This window comes from Oncorhynchus mykiss, chromosome 17, assembly GCF_013265735.2.
Source record: "Oncorhynchus mykiss isolate Arlee chromosome 17, USDA_OmykA_1.1, whole genome shotgun sequence".
In the NCBI taxonomy this organism is placed as follows: Eukaryota; Metazoa; Chordata; class Actinopteri; order Salmoniformes; family Salmonidae; genus Oncorhynchus; species Oncorhynchus mykiss.
This window is the reverse complement of record NC_048581.1, coordinates 60,320,578-60,336,650: the sequence shown is the minus strand read 5'-3', so window position 1 is coordinate 60,336,650 and position 16,073 is coordinate 60,320,578. Positions and strand designations below refer to the sequence as shown.

At 44.7% G+C, this 16,073-nt stretch overlaps 1 protein-coding gene across 3 annotated transcripts in view; it reads right to left on the bottom strand.

Moving 5' to 3' along the window:
• The window catches only part of srgap3 (SLIT-ROBO Rho GTPase activating protein 3), a 117,933-nt gene that overhangs the window by 46,761 nt on the left and 55,099 nt on the right, over positions 1 to 16,073 (bottom strand). For all 3 annotated transcript variants that reach the window (XM_036950354.1, XM_036950353.1, XM_021569197.2), the window contains one exon: positions 8,143 to 8,205. In XM_036950354.1, the coding sequence (XP_036806249.1) occupies positions 8,143 to 8,205 (63 nt within the window). The remainder of the gene's footprint in view (positions 1 to 8,142; positions 8,206 to 16,073) is intronic.

Sequence of the window (16,073 nt, the reverse complement as noted above, 5' to 3'; positions counted from 1 at the left end):
CACTAGCCACTTTAAACAATGCCACTTAATATAATGTTTACATACCCTACATTACTCATCTTATATGTATATGTATATACTGTACTCTATATCATCTACTGCATCTTGCCATCTTTATGTAATACATGTATCACTAGCCACTTTAAACTATGCCACTTTTATGTTTACATACCCTTCATTGCTCATCTCATATGTATATACTGTACTCAATACCATCTACTGCATCTTGCCTATGTCGTTCTGTACCATCACTCATTCATATATATTTATGTACATATTCTTTATCCCTTTACACTTGTGTGTATAAGGTAGTTGTTGTGGAATTGTTAGGTTAGATTACTCGTTGGTTATTGCTGCATTGTCGGAACTAGAAGCACAAGCATTTCGCTACACTCGTATTAACATCTGCTAACCATGTGTATGTGACAAATAAAATTAGATTTGATTTGATCACCAGGCGGTATAAGTTAATTGACCAATAACAAAAAGAGTTTCAAACCTCTGCCAATAAGAGCTAGTTTTCAGGTTACATATCCCTCCCATTAGGCTAAACTAATAGGTCCCGCTCTCAGACCACTCCCAGACAGTCCTGTGTGGGTGTGTGTGGACCATGTTAATTTCTTAGTGATGGGGACACCGAGGAACTTGAAGCTCTTGACCTGTTGATGGTGGCGGATGTGTTGTTGCCTACCCTCACTGTCTGGAGGTGGCCCGTCAGCAAGTCCAGGATCCAATTTTAGAGGGAGGCGTTTGGTCCCAGGGTGATGAGCTTGAACTATGGTGTTGAAAGCTGAGCTGTAGTCAGTAAACAGCATTCTTATATAGGTATTCCTTTGTCCAGGTGGGTATCATCTGTGGATCTGTTGGGGCGGTATGCGAATCGGAGTGGGTCCAGGGTGTCTGGGATGATGGTGTTTATGTGAGTCATGACCAGCCTTTAAAAGCATTTCATGGCTACAGATGCGAGTGCTAGGGGGCAATAGTCATTTAGGCTGGTTACCTTGGCATTCTTGGGCACGGGGACTATGGTGGTCTGCTTGAAACATGTTGGTATTACAGACCGGTTCAGGGATAGGTTGAAAATGTCAGTGAAAACACTTGCCAGCTGGTCAGCACATGCTCTGAGTACACATCATGGTATTCCGTCTGGCCTCGCGGCCTTGTGAATGTTAACCTGTTTAAATGTATTTCTCACATTGGCTATGAAGAGCAAAATCACACAGTCGTCTGGAACAGCTGGTGTTCTCATGCATGGTTCAGTGTTGCTTGCCTCGAAGCGAGCACAGAAGTTATTTAGCTGGTCTGGTGGGCTCGCGTTCCTGGGCAGCTCGCGGCTGGGTTTAACTTTTTTAATCCATGATAGTTAGCAAGCCCTGCCACATCCGTCAAGTGTCAGAACCGACATAGTAGGATTCGATCTTTGTCCTTTATTGAAGCTTTGTCTGTTTGATTGCTAGTTGGAGTTCATAGAGGGATTTATTATAAGCTTTCGGATTATTGTCCCACTCCTTGAAATCAGAAGCTCTAGCCTTTAGATCACGGCAGATGTTGCCTGTAGTTTATGGCTTCTGGTTTGGGTATGTACGTACGGTCAATGTGGGGACAACATCATCGATGCAATTATTAATGAAGCTGGTGACTGATGTGGTACACTCCTCAATGTTATCATATGAATCCCGGAACATATTCCAGTCTGTGCTAGCTAAACAGTCCTGTAGCTTAGTATCCGCTATATCGAACCTCTTCCATATTGAGCGCAGTACTGGTACTTCCTGTTTGAGTTTTTGCTTGTAAGCAGAAAGCAGAAGGATAGAGTTATGGTCTGATTTGTCAAAAGGAGGGAAAGAAGGGGCCTTGTACATGTGATTTAAAGTTGTGTCGCCTCTAGTTGCACAGGTGACATGCTGGTAAAAATGAGGTAAAACAGATTTCAGGTTCCCTGCAATAAAGACACCGGCGACGAGAAACCATGCCTCTGGCTGTGCATTTTCTTGTTTGTTTATGGCCCTATACAACTAATTGAGTGCGGTCTAGATGCCTTCATCGAGTTATGATGGTAAATAGACAGCTACAAAAAATATAGATGAAAACTATTGGTAAATAGTATGGTATGCAGCTTATCATAAGGTAACTTGAGACTTCCTTAACATTAGAGGTCGCACACCAGCTTTTGTTAACAAAGAGATACACCCCTCCCCCCTTCATCTTACCCGAGTCTGCCATACAGTCTTGATTATACATAGAAAAACCAGCGAGATGTATATTATCTATGTTCTCGTTCAGCCACGACTCTGAGAAACATTGAATATTACAGTGTTCCAGGTCCCGTTAATAGGATAGTCTCGAACAGAGCTCATCCAGTTTGTTCTCCAGTGACTGCATGTTCGCCAATAGAACTGAGTGCAATGGTCGTCTATTTGCTCGTCGACATAATCTCGTCAGGATGATGACTCGCCTGCTTCTCTTTCTCCACCGCCTCCTTTTTCGAGTCCCGGGGATTAGGGCCTGGTCCGGAGTAAGTAGAACGTCCAGAGCTGCTGACTCGTTGAAGTAGATATTTTCATCCAAATCAAGGTTAGTAATGGCTGTTCTGATGTCCAGAAGCTGTTTCCAGTCAAAGGAAATTATAGCATAAAAAAATCACAACATAGCAGACTTGGTCAGGAGCCTGTAAGATGGCTACTATCCGCTGCAGCATCATCTATAAGGTGTCAAGCATGCAAAGCAGCCCTCTCACTGTTCTGTTCTGTTCTGTTCTGTTCTGTTCTGTTCTGTTCTGTTCTGTTCTGTTCTGTTCTGTTCTGTTCTGGTCTGGTCTGGTCTGGTCTGGTCTGGTCTGGTCTGGTCTGGTCTGGTCTGGTCTGGTCTGGTCTGGTCTGTCTGTCTGTCTGTCTGTCTGTCTGTCTGTCTGTGAGGGTTAGACCCACTCGGTCTGTCTGAGGGTTAGGCTCACTGTTATGTGGTCTGGCCTCAGGAGGTCTTAGCAGCTCATTCAGCAGCCTTGTAAAGTACAGCACAGATGTGTGCAGCGTCTTAAAATGCTTCCTGTGCGTGTAACTCGGCAGCGAGATCCAGTATTATAACTCGATGTTAGACAGACAGAGAGCCTAACATTAAAGCTAGCTTGTTCTCTTCCTGTAGTTAATGCTCACTTTGTATAGTATCATCTGACCGGATGGTATGACTCCCTTTAATCTGGAAAAAGAAGGTTATAAGAACATCACCGGGTTAATGGGTTGGGTTTATGTCAACTCACACACACACACAGAATCTCTACTATTTCCAGTTGACTGCTACTGTATGATAGTAAGGTTTCTTAGTCAGAAGAACAGCTTATTTTTATCATCCAGCCAGTCAACGCTTTCATCAACAGAGCTCTACTGCACAAGGCGCTACAAGTCTTAGGAGAGCAAAAAAAAAAACTCACAAAGATCTGAAAGGCAAACACTTCAAAGAAAAAAACGCAAAGCAAAAACAAACTCTTGTTTATTCTGGTATATGACAGAGTACACAGTAGAAAGAAGTCACTTCAGTGTTTGGGGAAACTAGGGCTAGCAGTGCGCATCTCCCAAGGCTGGCAACCCATTTCTCCAACAGCGTGAAAAGAAAACAGGGTTTCCAGGCAGCTTCGAGCAGCACAACTAAAAGACCAACAGCTAAAGACAGAATGTAATTTGCAGGAACATTGAGTTGAGGCAGGGTCTACCTTCTGGGAGGTGTGTGTATGTGGTTACTGTCTTCACTCAAACAATAGCCTGAGGCTGTTCTGTTTCTGCACTGATGAAAGCTACAATTAACATATTTAATTGTGGAAATACAGACAGACGTGACTTCCACTTAAAGTGAACCGTGGTTGCAGTATTGATCTCAGTGCAAGAGGCATCACTGCAGTCCCTGGTTCGAATCCAGGCTGCATCACATCCGGCCGTGATTGGGAGTCCCATAAGGCGGCGCACAATTGGCCCAGCGTCGTTCGGGTTTGGCCGGGGTAGGCCGTCATTGTAAATAAGAATTTGTTCTTAACGGACTTTCCTAGTTAAATGAAGGTTACATTTAATTATATGCCACTCTGATATTTGATTCTGTGTTCTATAAGCCTGTGTATTAAAACCAAATTGGTTTCCTATAGTTTGTCAATTGGAAAAATATGAACGTGTTTTCTCAAGAGACCTGTTACAATAAACATGGCCATTATGGCTAACACAATTACCATGACAGTCAGAGGAGCACCCCGGAATGAAACTGGAGAGAGATGGAAAAACCAGACCTGTTGTAAGTCACTGCACTGGGACGGTCTGTATCAGACTGTACTGCCCATCTCAGACCCAGGGTGGAAAGAGAGCAGAACATCTCCATCATTTTCATAATGTATTGTAACAAACTTACTACCAGGGCGGCGTGCTGCTGCATTCATTAAACAATCAGCCTCTAGTGTGGCAGAGTTTAATAACAAATGAACCAAGAAAACTGCAGCAGGACTTGTACTGTCTGGTTAATTCAAAAAAACGTTTACAAAAATATGTATGTTGTTTAAATGGATCAGAGCTGCCAGGTGAATAATTGACTATGTGATCCAATGAAGAAATTGCTGTTTTTTGCTCTCATTTCTCATTTCAGATTCACTACATATAATTCAAGCCACAGGCATCAAGGCTCATGCCCTCAAATCAATAGCTGTCTCAGTAGCACCAGCAGCAGATACTTAAAATAATGTTTGAACAATGGCTTCAGCCAAACCCTCTTAAATCTCTAGACCCTGTGTTAGTGAATGTGACATATTCAATCAATCCCTATCCCAGTCTGCTGTCTCCACATGCTTCAAGATGGCCACCATTGTTCCTTTTCCCAAGAAAGCTAAGGTATGACTATCGCCCCGTAGCACTCACTTCTTTCATCGTGAAGTGCTTTGAGAGACTAGTCAAGGATCAAATAACCTCCACCCAATTTGACACCCTAGACCCACTCCAATTTGCTTACCGCCCAAATAGGTCCACAGACGACGCAATCGCCATCACACTGTTCACTGCCCTTATCCCATCTGGACAAGAGGAATACTTATGTAAGAATGCTGTTCATTGACTACAGCTTAGTATTCAACACCATAGTACCCTCCAAACTCATCATTAAGCTTGAGACCCTTGGGCTCGACCCCGCACTGTGCAACTGGGTCCTGGACTTTTTGACGGGCCGCCCCCAGGTGGTGAAGGTAGGAAAAAACATCACCACTCCACTGATCCGCAACACTGGGGCCCCACAAGCGTATTCTCAGCCCCTTCCTGTACACCGTGTTCACCCACGACTGCGTGGTCATGCACGCCTCCATCTCAATCATCAAGTTTGCAGACAACAGTACAGTGGTAGGCTTGATTGCCAACAACGACGAGACGGCCTACAAGGAGGAGGTGAGGGCCCTCGGAGTGTGGTGTCAGGAAAATAACCTCTCACTCAATGTCAGCAAAACAAAAGAGATGATCATGGACTTCAGGAAACAGCAAAGGGAGCACCCCCCTATCCACATTGACGGGAGAGCAGTGGAGTTTTAAGTTCCTCGGCGTACACATCACTGACACACTGAAATGGTCCAGGCACACAGAAAGTGTGTTGATGAAGGCGCAACAGCGCCTCTTCACTTCAGGAGGCTGAAAAAATGTAGCTTTTCACTGAAAACCCTGACTAACTTTTACAGGTGCACAATTGAGAGCATCCTGTCGGGCTGTATCACCACCTGGTACAGAAACTGCGCCACCCACAACCGCAGGGCTCTCCAGAGGGTGGTGAGGTCAGCACAACGCATCACTGGGGGCAAACAACCTGCCCTCCAGGACACCTACAGCACCCGATGTCACAGGAAGGCAAAAAAGATCATCAAGGACAACAACCACCCGAGCCACTACCTGTTCACCCTGCTTCCATCCAGAAGGCGAGGTCAGTACAGGTGCATCAAAGTTGGGACAGAGAGATTGAAAAACAGCTTCTATCTCAAGGCCATCAGATTGTTAAACAGACTCTACTAGCACAGAGAGGCGACTGCCTACCTACAGACTTGATATCATTGGCCACTTTAATAAATGGAATACTAGTTACTTTAATAATGCCACTTTAAGAATTTACATATCTCGCATTACTAATTTCATATGTATAGACACTTCAGTATCCACCACTATCTATTCTTTACTATCTATTGCATCTTAGCCGCTCTGTCACTGCTCATCCATATATTTTATACTTATATATTCTTATCCCATTCCTTTACAAGATTATGAGTATTAGGTTTTGTTGTGGAATTGTTAGATATTACCTGTTAGATACTGCTGCAATGTCGGATCTAGACGCATAAGCATTTTGCTACACTCGCAATAACATCTGCTAACCATGTGTATGTGACCAATAACATTTGATATGATTTGATTTTAAAGGGATTCACAAGGGATTTCTGCAATTCTACCTCTGGCAAAATGCATTGCTGTTTGCAGTCCATAAGCTCTGTCATCTGATTACCAATGAGCTAAAAGCTTCGACTGTTCCCATGTTTTTTAACTGCCATTTTATACAATGAATAAATATAACGACAGCCAAAACCACAATCATCATTATCATCAGTATTTCGAGAAAATGTCACATCTGTGGGTTTCTGATTCTGATTAGTTTGATTTTTGAGATGGGGCAAAAATGAAATGGGGCCCCACAGGAGTCAAATGGGGCTTGAAGAAGAGAGGAACAATCATAAAACCTGATCATGGCCATTCAATCTGATAGCGGCCCACATGTTTAACCAAGCCATGGCTGGCCCTAGCTGTTGAAGAGCAGGGAGAGGAGCAGAGTAATGATCTGTTTTCTTGTCTGCATCCTGATGCATTTGGACTCCTCTGGCTGTGACCTTGAAATGCACACTGCTGCTGGAGCGAGCCCCCTGGGCCGTACACCGCACAGGGTAGGGTTTAGGACACCAGCCGCTTAAGAGGAAAAACAATCTCTGTCTCATTCATAAACCTGGTGGGGAAAGCCTGGCAGACTCGAGGGAAGATAGAGGTGCTGCTGATGGAGCCGTGAGCTCTAATATTCTTGCCTTTAATGTGTACAGGGGGGTTAGGAAATGTGCAGGGTGAGAGTGGGTCAGTTAGCATAGACTAGAGGCAGTGATTGAACGTGGAGATTTGATTCAGTGGAGAGAATACATGAGTTTGTCAAATGTAACATACCACATTTAGACAGATACTTAAGTGACTTGGTATAAAAAAACAGCATTTACTGTATCATTATTATGCAGTCCTATATTTTGGTTAAGGCTTCACTTGGTAAATGGTATAAAGAGGTCTGTCTTTGGTCCTTTGGCCCTGATCGTGGTTGATGATCTTTCTCTTCACCTTTAAAAGGAGTTATAACCTCTATTCTAACTCTCTATAACCCCTTTTTACTGTGTCACGGTGGACAGATGGTCCAATCAGAGAGAGATGGCATCTGTGCCAGCCCTGTCCTTTGGTAGCCTGTCACTCATGACATCAGATGAATAAGTCATCGAAGTCTGCTCTTCTTGGGGGAGCAAGAGGACAGCTGAACTTCTCCAGACATAGGCACAGTGTCTCCTTCAGTATGAGCTTCACAACGCGACAGGGGGGCAGAAGCACAGTGTCACAGTGTGCCCTTGATTTCTCCCTGGTCACAAAGGAAAGTTTACAGAAGAGTTAATAAAGGCATAGAGAGAAGCCCTGACGGACACATAGATACAGTAGACCCGTTGGTTGAGCGAGGGGTGTTTTGCCTTCCTGTTACTGTGGGCCCAGCCACTGGCACCAGAACAATATTGCAATGTGGAAGTGATTTGAGCTGCAGCCTGCAACTGGCCCACTTGGAAAGAAATGCAACGTTTCATTCCATCATCATAACAATCACCCACCTCCTCCTCCATATCATCCTCTACATCTGAGAATCACACTGCAGTTTGGAGAGAGAAAGAGAGAGAGGGGGAGATAAAAAAGAAGAGAGAAGGGAGAGAGAGAGCGAGAGAAAGAGGAACGCTAGACTCATCACATTGCCCTCAGTAGAGGCCTTGATACTGGCTGTGTCTGGATGTAGGGATGCAACAAGAGGAGAGAAGGAATCGATTCTGACAGGGGAAAAGAAGATGGGTTTTGTTGTACTCACAGTGTAGAGTTCGTTGGTCACTTTTACCAGCTCCTCGTGCATCTGAATCCCAATGTCCTTGCTCTGAAAATCAATGGGTTGGAAAGCAGTTAGGGCCAATGCACATCAATCAATCCAGGTGGATAAAGTGCATCAACAAATAGTCAAAATAGTGATGAATATCCTGTAACAACAAACTGACAGGCAATGTTTTTCAGTGTGTTTGGTGGTGATGAGACCCTGTCTGGATTGGTTTAAATCTTAACAGCAGTTTAAGAAAGTGTACATACAGTACAGCGACTAACACCTTAAACATACAGAGCCTTCTGAAAGTTTTCAGACCCCTTGATTTTTTCCAAATGTTGTTACATATAATCTAAATGGATTAAATAAAATAAAACTCATCAATCTTCACACAATACCCCTTAATGACGAAGCGAAAACAGGTTTTTAGAATTTGTAGCAAATTTATATATACAGTATATATATATATATATATATATATAAAGAAATACCTTATTTACATAAGTATTCAGACCCTTTGCTATGAGACTCGAAATTGAGCTCAGGTGCATCCTGTTTCCATTGATTATCCTTGAGATGTTTCTACAACTTGATTGGAGCCCACCAGTGGTAAATTCAATAGATTGGACATGATTTGGAAAGGTACACACTTGTCTATATAAGGTCCTACAGTTGACATGGCATGTCAAAGCAAAATCCAAGCCATGAGGTCGAAGGAATTGTCCGTAGAGCTCTGAGCCAGGCACAGATCTGGGAAAGGGTACCCAAAATATTTCTGCAGCATTGAAGGTCCCCAAGAACACAGTGATTTCCGTCATTCTTAAATGGATTAGTTTGGAAACACCAAGACTCTTCCTAGAGCTGGCCATCCCGGCTAAACTGAGCAATTGGCTGAGAAGGGCCTTAGTCAAGGAGGTAACCAAGAACCCGATGGTCACTCTGATAGAGCTCTAGAGTTCCTCTGTGGAGATGGGAAAACCTACCAGAAGGACAACCATCTCTGCAGTATTCCACCAATCAGGGCCTTTAAGGTAGAGTGGCCAGACGAAAACCACTCCTCAGTAAAAAGTACATGACAGCCCACTTGGTGTTTGCCAGAAGGCACCTAAAGACCCTCAGACCATGATAAACAGGGTTCTCTGGTCTGACGAAACCAAGATTGAACTCTTTGGCCTGAATGCCAAGCATTACGTTTGGAGGAAACCTGGTACCATCCCTACGGTGAAGCATGGTGGTGGCAGAATGCTCTGGGGATGTTTTTCAGCGGCAGGGGCGGGGAGACTAGTCAGGATCGAGGCAAAGATGAATGGAGCAAAGTACAGTAGAGATCCTTGATAAGAAAAACGGCTCCAGAGCGCTCAGGACCTCCGACTAGGGCGAAGGTTCACCTTCCAACAGGACAAGAACCCTAAGCACACAGCCAAGACAATGCAGGAGTGGCTTCGGGACAAGTCTCTCAATGTCCTTGAGTGACGCAGCCAGATCCCGGACTTGAACCCGATCAAACATCTCTGGAGAGACCTGAAAATAGCTGTGCAGCAACGCTCCCCATCCAACCTGACAGAGCTTGAGAGGATCTGCAGAGAAGAATGGGAGAAACTCTTTAAATACAGGTGTGCCAAGCTTGTAGCACTATACTCAAGAAGACTAGAGGCTGTAATGGCTGCCAAAGGTGCTTCAACATAGTACTGAGTAAAGTGTCTGACTACTTATGTTTAATGTAAAATTTCAATTTTTAGTTTTTAATAAATTAGCAAAAATCTCTAAAAACCTGTTTTTGATTTGTCATTATGGGGCATTGTGTGTAGAAAAAAATATTTAATACATTTCAGAATAAGGCTGTAACGTAACAAAATGTGGAAAAAGGCACTGTACATGTGATGGATGGACAGAGACATACATTACTCTAAAAGAGAGACTGCCAGCCAGACCAGCCAGTGGAACACAATCAACCCCTAGACTAGTGAATGAACTTCCCATCTGGCCTCTCTCCCTCTATGTCTGAAGAGGGCTGGAGTATGTGTGGTTTCATATTCCACCTCACGCTGCCGTTTCCTGTGATTATTACACATGGGCTATGTTTAGCTACAGATGATGTGCTGCTGACTGTTAAAGCTGCTGTTTAGTTGTGGTGCTTGGTGGGTAAATGTCACATCCCTCTCTTTCTGACCTGCCACCTGTGATCTGCACTGAAAGCATTGGGACAACACCCTCTAAAAACGGCTGAACCATCAACATCAGCATTTATAGTGTTACCACATTACTGGCGTATATGATGTGGTGAAACACACTCATGCAGTTAATGGATGTCTTTGTAAAATGGCAGAAGGGAAGAAGGCTGACCTTCTACATGTCCCCAACCGATTGTGTTTTTTTGTTCGTTTATTTGCATTGTTTGTGACAATTTTAAAACTTATTTTGTACATAATGTTGCCACTACCGTCTCTTACTCACCACGGACTGGCAGAATCCTTTTTTTCCTTTAACGAGTCTGATGAGCCCGACACGAATGATATACTGATTTCTCGGGAACAGGCCCAGATCCCCATGATTTCCGTGAAGAGGAGGCAGAGAAAAAGGGCCCAGAGGGCGGGCTGCCTTCGGAGAATTCATAGGCGATCAAATAAACCCCCTACTCCTTCCATTCTGCTAGCAAACGTGCAATCTTTGGAGAATTAAATAGATGACTTTCAAAACTGTAATATCTTATGCTTCACGGAGTCGTGGCTGAACGACGACACTATCAACATACAGCTGGCTGGTTATCCGCTGTGCCGGCAGGATAAAACAGCGGCGGACTATGTATTTTTGCAAATAACAGCTGGTGCACGATATCTAAGGAAGTCTCAAGCTATCGTTCACCTGATGTAGAGTATTTTTTATTTTTATTTTTACCCCTTTTTCTCCCCAATTTCATGGTATCCAATTGTTGTAGTAGCTACTATCTTGTCCCATCGCTACAACTCCCGTACGGGCTCGGGAGAGACGAAGGTTGAATGTCATGCGTCCTCCGATACACAACCCAACCAGCCGCACTGCTTCTTAACACAGCGCGCATCCAACCCGGAAGCCAGCCGCACCAATGTGTCGGAGGCTACACCGTGCACCCGGCAACCTTGGTTAGCGTGCACTGCGCCCGGCCCGCCACAGGAGTGCGCGATGAGACAAGGACATCCCTACCGACCAAACCCTCCCTAACCCGGACGACGCTAGGCCAATTGTGCGTCGCCCCACGGACGCGGCCGGTTACGACAGAGCCTGGGCGCGAACCCAGGGACTCTGATGGCACAGCTGGCGCTGCAGTACAGCGCCCTTAACCACTGCGCCACCCGGGAGGCCGATGTAGAGTATCTCATGATAAGCTGTAGACCACAAAATCTACCTAGAGATTTTTTTTCTGTATTTTTCGTAGCTGTTTACATACCACCTCAGTCAGAGGTCGGCACTAAGACAGCATTGAATGAGCTGTATTCCGCCATAAACAAACAAGAAAACGCTACCCAGAGGTGGCGCTCCTAGAAGCCAGGGACGTTAATGCAGGGAAACTTAAATCCGTTTTACCGAATTTCTATCAGCATGTTAAATGTGCTACAAGAGGGAAAAAAAACTCTCGGCCACCTTTACTCCACACACAGAGATGCACATAAAGCTCTCTCTTGCCCTCCATTTGGCAAATCTGACCATAATTCCATCCCGATTCCTGCTTACAAGCAAACATTAAAGAAGGAAGCACCAGTGACTAGATCAATAAAACATATCTAGATGAAGCAGATGCTAAGCTACAGGACTGTTTTGCTAGTACAGACTGCAATATGTTCCGGGATTCCGCCGATGGCATTGAGGAGTAACCCACATCACTCATTGGCTTCATCAATAAGCGCATTGATGACGTCGTCCCTACAGTGACCATATGTACATACCCCAACCAGAAGCCATGGATTATTAAAGCTAAATTCCCAATCTGGCCATCAAACCATCACGGTCACCTAATAATCCCCAGTTTACAATTGACTCCTTCATCCCCCTCCTCTCCCCTGTAACTATTCCCCAGGTCGTTGCTGCAAATGAGAACGTGTTCTCAGTCAACTTACCTGGTAAAATAACGGATAAATAAAAATTAAAAAATTAAAAATTACAGGCAACATCCACACTGAACTAAAGGCTAGGAGCTGCCGCTTTCAAGGAGTGGGACTCTAACCTGGAACCCGGAAGCCTCGCTTCGAGGCAAATAACATCGAAACATGCATGAGAGTACCAGCTCTTCCGCAGCCGATGTCAGTAAGACCTTTAAACAGGTCAACACTCTCAAGGCCGCAGGGCAAGATGGATTACCAGGATGTGTACTCCGAGCATTGGCAGACCAACGGGCAAGTGTCTTCACTGACATTTTCAACCTCTCCCTGTCTGAGTATGTAATACCAACATGTTTTAAGCAGACCACAATAGTGCCTGTGCCCAAGAACACTAAGGTAACCTGCCTAAATGACTACTGACCCGTAGCACTCACATCTGTAGCCACAAAGTGCTTTGAAAGGCTGGTCATGGCTCACATCAACACCATTATCCCAGAAACCCTAGATCCACTCCAATTTGCATACCGCCTCAACAGATCCACAGAAGATGCAATCTCTATTGCACCCCACACTGCCCTTTCCCACCTGGACAAAAGGAACACCTACGTGAGAATGCAAATCATTGACTACAGCTCAGTGTTCAACACCACAGTGCCCTCAAAGCTCATCAATAAGCTAAGGATCCTGGGACTAAACACCTCCCTCTGCAACTGAATCCTGGACTTTCTGACAGGCCGCATCCAGGTGGTAAGGGTAGGTAACAACACATCTGCTACGCTGATCCTCAACACAGGAGCCCTTCGGGTGCATGCTCAGTCCCCTCCTATACTCCCTGTTCACTCATGACTGCACGGCTAGGCACGACTCCAACACCATCATTAAGTTTGCCCGATGACACAACAGTGGTAGGCTTGATCACCGACAACAACGAGACATCCTATAGGGAGGTGGTCAGAGACTTGGCCGTGTGGTGCCAGGACAACAACCTCTCCCTCAATGTGACCAGGACAAAAGGAGATGATTGTGGACTACAGGAAAAAGAGGACCGAGCACGTCCCCATTCTCATCACCAACAAACTAACATGGTCCAAGCAAACCTATTCCCCCTCAGGAGACTGAAAATAATTGGCATGGGTCCTCAGATTCTCAAAAGGTTCTACAGCTGCACCATCAACAGCATCGTGACTGGTTGCATCACTGCCTGGTATGGTAACTGCTCGGCCTCCGACCGCAAGGCACTACAGAGGGTAGTGCGAACGGCCCAGTACATCACTGGGGCCAAGCTTCCTGCCATCCAGGACCTCTATACCAGGCGGTGTCAGAGGAAGGCCCTAAGACTCCAGCCACCCTAGTCATAGACTGTTCTCTCTGCTACCGCACGGCAAGCAGGACCGGAGCGCCAATTCTAGGCCCAAGAGGTTTCTAAACAGCTTCTTTCCCCAAGCCATAAGACTCCTGAACATCTATTCAAATGGCCACCCAGACTATTTGCATTTCCCCCGCCCCCTCCCCCCCCCCCTCCCCCTCTTTTAAACCGCTGCTACTCTTTGTTGTTATCATCTATGCATAGTCACTTTAATAACTCTACCTACATACTACCTCAACTAACCGGTGCCCCTGCACATTGACTCTGTACCGGTACCCCCCTGTATATAGTTTCGCTATTGTTATTTAACTGCAGCGCTTTAATTGCTTGTTACTTTTATTTCTTATTCTTATTCTTATTCTTATCCAACTGCATTGTTGGTTAGGGCCTCGTCAGTAAGCATTTTACTGTAACCTGTTGTATTCTCCGCATGTTACTAATACAATTTGATTTGATTTATTAAGTAGATAACATCAGTAATGACTCAAGCTGAGAAAAGGCACAATCAGCCGTTTCATCTTTTTCCTGTTGTCAACCAATATCCAGATTGTCATTTTGTCATGTCATGTACAGTGTTGTTTTTCAAAAGGAGCCTTGAGAAAGAAGCCGTAACTGATGGAAGCTTGACTTGTCAGTGACATTCAGTTTTCCTATCAGCCTTCAAGATGGAGGAGGACTATAAGTAATGTGTTTCACAGAGGACAGAAATACTGCAGCATTTACACCCATCCCACACAACCTATCTAGTGATGACGAGTGTGGGGAACACACCTGGCATTGTGGGAGCTCAGTGAGAGAACGTAATTGCTAGCACGGCGGTACATGCCACAGAAAACAAACTGTTCTTAGATTGAGGCTACAGGGGCATGTGAATCCACCCACATCACACATTACTGTGTTTTCGCAGAAAATCAAGTAGGCACAAAGGATATAACGCCTTTAATTACTTCACAGAAGTACGACTCTGACTAACCTTTTCAGAAAAGTTTTTTTCTAGAGCACATACCTTGAGTGTTTAATCTCAAACTCTATTTCATTGTTAAAGTGTATCTTTAATACTACCCACACACACATAAAGGACGTTTCACACTCCCACAGTGTGCCCAAAGCCTCCGCTGTCTAAGACGCCATAATGTTCCAGGCCCTAGCTCTAGGTATACTGAATCTGATATATGGTCCCTATACATCCATGTCTGCTAGGATTTATGGTTCTGCCTGCTATGGTGGCCCTCCCTGGACATAAATCATATGGAGGGTAAAACAGTGGGATCGATAGAGCCAGCAGCACTGCTACACTCTGACTCTACAGCACAGAGCCAAGTACCAGGGCTAATCTCTAAACATGCGCGCACACGAACACAGAGAAAGAGAGAGATACAGGTAGATGCAAGTAAGCTTGCCTGAAGGCAGACACACACCCATCTCATACTTGACCGCACATCTTATGCCAACCAGGTAGAAGTTCTAACCATCAAAACCAAGCCCTAACATACGCAGGCTGATGAGTCAAAATTGGAATGTGCAATCAATCATGTAGAGAGGGGCTCATAGCAACAGGAGGAGGGGCCAGCTGAGAGGGAATTCTATGAGCTTTCTTTGATTGGACAATGTTTGTGCGTCCCTCTGTGGTCCGCCCTTTATACTATACTGAGCAAAGATAGCGAGCCAGAGAGAAAGAGAGTCAAATTGTTATTTTATTTTACCTTCATCATCAAAACTCCCAAGGAGGACAGGAAATATGTCATGTTAAATCAGATATGAAAGTGCCTTGGCCTGAACATGATAAGTGGGAAGCTCTTTTTGTGAGAAATATGTGAAAGACTCCTGACAGCTGGTGAATGGCATTTGTATGCATGGGTGGCTCTGATGTCAGACATACTGCAGAGTGAGAATGTACTGCAGAGGCACTGAGGGAGCAGAGCAGAGAGTGGACAAGTAAGAATATGGATGTGTCAAGTCAGATAGCGCTTGCCTAAAACTGCTCTGGCTGTCGAGACAAAAATAATACATTCATGAAATTCTCTCTTATCTCTCTAAAAATAGAGGAAAAATGAACACAGTGGAGCCTGATTGAAATGGTTTGTTCTATTTTTCTTGACCAAATTTTGAACTGTGCACCCCACTGAGATCTTGCAGTTCTCGACTGAGCCATGGCTTGACAGGAGTACTTTAAACACTAATAACCACCTGAAAATTGTACCTAATTACCTGTACATGCGTCAATTACTTCTTTGTTAAACAGATTGTGAGACCTTGATAATGTTCCCACGGATGTGAGAAACCAGACATTACCATACCAGACAGGCACCCTAGACCAGTGGTTCCCAAATATTTTCTGTTACTGTACCACCAACTGTTACTGTACCACCAATTGCTCTGCCGGAGTACCCCTGAAGTACCCCCATTTTACAAGTAGGTCTATGGTCTCATATGTCTTCTTAAGAACCCCCTGTGGATAGGTCAAGTACCCCCAAGTGTCCTAGTACCCC